General features: G+C 33.1%; 1 protein-coding gene across 1 annotated transcript; it reads left to right on the top strand.

The window, feature by feature from the left end:
- LOC105155459 (caffeic acid 3-O-methyltransferase-like) lies at positions 205-3,762 on the top strand. Its single transcript, XM_011071334.2, has 4 exons — positions 205-745; positions 2,008-2,312; positions 3,139-3,203; positions 3,322-3,762. Exons 1-4 carry the CDS (start codon positions 351-353, stop codon positions 3,619-3,621), a joined length of 1,065 nt encoding a protein of 354 aa, XP_011069636.2. The 5' UTR covers positions 205-350; the 3' UTR covers positions 3,622-3,762.

Below are 5,413 nucleotides of genomic sequence, written 5' to 3'. Positions count from 1 at the left end.
AGCCATTAATTAAGTAAGTATGGCCAATAACATTTCGATAAGCTCATTAAATTAAACAGAATAGTCATTGTATTGAAAAAGACAAGTACCTAAAATCCATATATGGTTCAAAATTTTATTAATTATATTATGGTCAAGAAACATGCCCAACAGACTGCTCTGATTAATATTTTTATTCATGTAAGTAATAAACTGCAACAGCTAAGAAACCCATAAATTATTTGTAAGTGAATCATTGAATTATTGATATTCTTCTACGTTTACATATATCTTTCATCTTAGCCCCCATTGTCTTCCATCTCAATTCGTGTAAGCAGAAAACAGCTTCTGGCTTAATTTAAGCTGTTACAATGGAAAACTACAAGCATGGGGAAGATGAGGAAGCTGGTGCTCTGGCCTTGGCTGCTTGTGTCTCTCATATCTTCCCCATGGCTTTGGACGCCGCCATTCAACTTAACCTCTTCGAGATCATCGCCAGGGCCGGCGTTGGCGCCCAACTCTCCCCTTCTGATATCGTGTCCCAACTTCCGACCAGCCACGACGGAGCAGCCGCCGTGCTTGATAGCCTGCTCCGGCTGCTGGCCACCCACTCTTTGCTTACTTGTTCCGTGAGCAGACTTGAGAATGGGGGGACTGAAAGGCGTTATGGACTTGCTCCGGCCGGGAAGTTCTTCGTCGGAGATGAGAATGGGGTGTCATTTGCTCAGCTTCGAGCACTCACCGGTGGGAATGAAAGACAATTCAGGTATGTTTCTTAAATGGGAAAATTATTATCCAAATCATGTTGGATTTAATTAAATCAAAAGCAAATATAATAGACTTATTATATAACTCATTATTTTTTTAACAGTACATCAATAATATAATAAATATATTGTTGTACCAATTTCAATATAGGTTAGAATTTAGCAAATGAATGTCTGTAAGTCGCAATACTACCTTTTTTAGTGAGAGATATATAAATACATATATATATATATATATATATAATTTAGGAATAATAACACATTCTTTATCTAAGATTTGATGTGATTACATGTGAATCTCTTGTTGTTTGAAAAGTTATATTTAACACTCCTGGAGTTTACTTTTGTATAACAATAAGTCCCTCCATTATTCAAAATTCACCAAATTTACTAATATTAACAAAAAGATAAAAAAAGAAAAAAAACCTATATTTACCCTCGATTGACTTATTGCTAACTTATTGCATATCAAATAAATAGTTTTATAATCAAATTACCCTCATATGTTTTCACGCATTAATGTGTGTGATGAGGTATATATTCACTGTTATAAGGATAGTTTAGATCGAAAAAAATTATTCGACCTACAATAAGTCACTAATAAATCAATCGAGAGTAAATATAAATTTTTATTCAATTTTTCTTAAAAGTATCACGAAATCAGTGAATTTTGATCAATGAAAGACTTATTTGTTAGATAAAATCAAATCTTTAAATGAAATTTCTCAAACTAAAAGAAATTTATATAATTATACCAGATTTTATGGAAGGAGAGTGTAATTATTTTTTAAATTTATACTGAAATCCTCAAATTTTGAATTTTAGAAGCTACGTATTTTCTTCTATACATCGGATGGATGAATTGGTATTTGCAATGTTAAAAATAATCGTTAGGGATGTCAATGTGATTTTTTTAAATATTTGTTAAATATATATACATAGAATTGTAAATTCCTTCTAAAGTTCTAAACAATAATGGCAATACAAACTTTATGTAAGTAGTATAATTTTAAATTGATAGATGATTGGAACTTTTTATACAAAATATTTTCTAGCTATGTTCGATTATTTTTATTGAATTATATGTCAATAACACAATAAATTTTATGCCTGATCATGTGATTGGTTTAGAAACAAACTCAATTTAAGTTAAAATTTGCCTCCAAAACGATATGAACTTTCGAAATTGGAGGAATAATACCTGATTTTGACCTAACTAAAGTCGTTCGTCATTAAAATTTTAGATTTTTTTATCGTGCAGTTTAAAAGATGCAGTTCTTGGAGGAGGAAACTTAACTGAAAGAATTTATGGAAAATCTAACTATGAATTAATATTGTCGAATTCGGAAAGTACTAAGGTGATGTACGACGGCATGAAAGCCCATTCTACGGTGCTCATGAAAAAAACTGTCCAAGTATATGATGGTTTTTCGAGTTTGGGTTCAATAGTGGATGTTGGTGGTGGCATGGGTACTGCTCTTGGTATCATCGTTGCAAAGTATCCTCATATTAAGGGCATTAACTTTGATTTACCACAAGTTGTGCAAAACGCCCCATCCTATAATGGTGAGTTTACAATTATCAATTATGATATCCATGAATGGTATTCTTCTCAATTTTTTGGTGCTATGATGATGGGTTTTTTTTTTTTTTCCCTAATTGTTATATTTATATTTAGATAAATTATAACGAACTCCCTAAAATTTATCGTAATTATAAATACTCCGGCATTATATGAAAAATTATTGATACCCCCTTGTTTTAACGGTCATATAACAACTAGTCCAATCTGTTTGGTTTTCGTCTCTTTTTTTATGAACCAACCAAAAACACCCTTGTGGATTATAAATTATAATTTTAGTTATTTTTTTAAAAAATTATATGAATTTAGTAGATTTTTTTTAATTTTTTCCGTCCACTTTGGTCCTTTTTTTATATTTGTTTAATAGTTTAAAAAAAGAAAAAAAAAGACATTAAGAGCAAAATTGACAACTTCAAACCTACATACAAGGATTACATAATTTTATCAAATATTAAAGGGTATTTTTAATTTTTTACAGCATTCGTAATTATGCCAAAAACTAAAAAGAGCTCATTGCAATTTACCCTTATTTTTATGATATCATTACTCTTCTGTAATTTATATTTTTTTTTTATAATTCCTTAATGATAACAAAAATTATTTTTTTTAGAAAAAATTGAAGATAAGGTAATGGGTGTCGATCGCTCTACATATTGATATGCATGTCAATTAATTACTTTATACTATAGACTTAAGAAATATGTTCCTTCATAAAGTGTGTGAAATTTGTTCGCTTTCACATTATTATAAACCATTCTCAAATAAAAATTTAAATAATTAATGGTTGAAAAATGAGATATGTTATTGCAGGCGTAGAGCATATTGGTGGGGATATGTTTGTTGAAGTACCAAAAGGAGATGCCATCTTACTCAAGGTATATTTCAACCTTAGTTTTATATTTTATCTATTAGTATTATATAATTGGTAAGTAATTAAAATTAAAGATTATAAATGAAATTAAGTTGATATATTTATAATTTTTTTTATTACAGTATATTCTGCACAACTGGAATGACGAGAAATGCATTAAGCTGCTAAAAAATTGCTACGAATCATTGCCAAGCAAGGGAAAGTTGATTGTGATGGATTATATTCTTTCGAACAGTTCAAAAACTGATGTTCATGCAAAATATGCTTCTGGCATGGACATTATCATGGTGATGAATCTGGAAGGGAAGGAAAGAACAAAGGATGAGTTTGAAATCCTTGCAACAAAAGCTGGATTCGCAGAGTTTAAGGTTGTTTGTTACGTGTATGGTATGTGGATAATGGAGCTCATCAAATCTATTTAAACTCATAATTGCCAAATTACTTTCTTATTTCTCCACGAGTGTATGAAGTTTTCTTATCAAATTATGGTTCGACCATATATTTTGATATTGTAATAAATTCGATTTTTCGATCCTTAATCGATATCATTGTTGTTGTTGTTATGCTCTCATTTGAATTTGTGAAAAAATCATTTTCAAAATCTGCCTCCAACAAGACAAGATAGTGGGACGCCAAAAGGCTGTATAGTGTAGGAGCGCTCACATCTTTTGATTTACTTTCACTTGAATTTTTAAATATGACTTGCTCCCGGCTAGCAAGAAAAAGGATTTGCTCCTAATGTCTCCCAGACAGTTGCATGTAGATCTCATGAACGTGAGGTGCAGGATACCAAGCCGAGAAAATTGAGCAACTAGTCCCCTATGTGCCAATCACTAGCGCATTCACGGCCCCAACGCCCAGCTTAGCTAGAGAGGCCTAGCCTAATCTAAGAAGTGCGATTCTGATAGACTTAGTTTTGCTTCACGAGCTTCAATACTTCAAGATATGTTGATTGGATACAAATACATCCACTCAATAAGTCGATAAAAAAAAAAAAAAAAGAAAAGCTGCAGTGAAAATCAGTTTCAACTATATGCACCCAAGAGTCTTTCTCACTGGTCCAGAAAGATAGACAGGGAATACAATGATTAAGGAGAAATGACTGCCTTGATAGAGCAAAGAACGAGAAATTAAGCAATAGGGAACAAGCACGGGATGGAACAGAACTAGCTTAGGTCCTTTCCCTGAATGGTTGTTACCGCTACCAATGCATTTCTGCCTCTGCTAGTTCACTACCCTTAATAATATAATGCCTTCCATCAGTATGAGTGAGCATGTTTCCAACTCCCAGTGTTTTTAAACAACAACGGTTCCAATAAATTCAGCCTTGTTAGGTTGGGGTTAGAATTCATAAAAGTGGGCAGAGATGATGGTTGTAGAGGAGAAAAGGCCTTCGCTCCTCTCCTTATTAGTCGAGTGGCTTCCGCTCCACTCCTCTATAACGATATTTCTAGTTGGATGAAAACCAAGCCAAAAACTCATATTCGGCAATCTCTAACACAGGGATCAGAATAAATTTCTTCTCTTCCCATGGTAATATCAGATAAAAGTGGTAGGCCGACTCAAAATGGTGAGTAGTTTCTTTTCTTTGAAGGAGTTCGACAACACCTTCTTCGTAAGAATCAACCTTAAGATGCACAGTGGATTGAATCAACATGGACCAGCCTAGAAGGCCTGGCCTAGGACCGACCTACTATTGTTCACAGTCAGTGCTAGAGTGGCTGCTTGGGACTTTAAAAGGGCCCCAACTGGATCCAATTTTAGGCCCAAGCTCAATCCATGGACTGACCCGATTGAGGCCCCAACCAGATTGGAATGTGTTTGTTCTCTTTTCTTATGTGCTTCTTTTTAATGTTGTCCCAACTAATTCATTTCTATACGTCCCCAAACACTTGAGACAAAACCAATTAATCAAACATTCTAAATCATTGGTCATTTCGAATAAACCTCACATAAAACATAATAAAAATTTATGCAAAAAATTAATAACTAAAAATTTTATACACTCCAATTATAGGTTTTCATGTGTGGTCCAGCTTGTTTGGAGCTAATTGTGGTCCTAACTCAAACAAATATACTTTCTAATTATTTTCTTTAGAAAAAAGTTGAAATAATAATAAGTTTAGCAATATTAAAATATTATTCAATGATAATAATTAGGGGTGGCAGATGAGTCGAGCCGGCTCCCCCCCCCCGCGCGCCGGGCCGCCCCCT

Source organism: Sesamum indicum, linkage group LG2 (assembly GCF_000512975.1).
Source record: "Sesamum indicum cultivar Zhongzhi No. 13 linkage group LG2, S_indicum_v1.0, whole genome shotgun sequence".
NCBI classification, from domain to species: Eukaryota; Viridiplantae; Streptophyta; class Magnoliopsida; order Lamiales; family Pedaliaceae; genus Sesamum; species Sesamum indicum.
The sequence above is the reverse complement of the archived record's forward strand: the minus strand, read 5'-3'. Positions and strand labels throughout refer to the sequence as shown.

What these genes read in the sequence shown, in the direction of transcription:
- LOC105155459 (XM_011071334.2), top strand. Translation starts at nt 351, where the DNA reads ATGGAAAACTACAAGCATGGGGAAGATGAGGAAGCTGGTGCTCTGGCC. An exon ending in GGGAATGAAAGACAATTCAG is followed by an intron (nt 746 to 2,007) that starts GTATGTTTCTTA and finishes TTTATCGTGCAG; the next exon opens with TTTAAAAGATGCAGTTCTTG. An exon ending in GAGATGCCATCTTACTCAAG is followed by an intron (nt 3,204 to 3,321) that starts GTATATTTCAAC and finishes TTTTTATTACAG; the next exon opens with TATATTCTGCACAACTGGAA.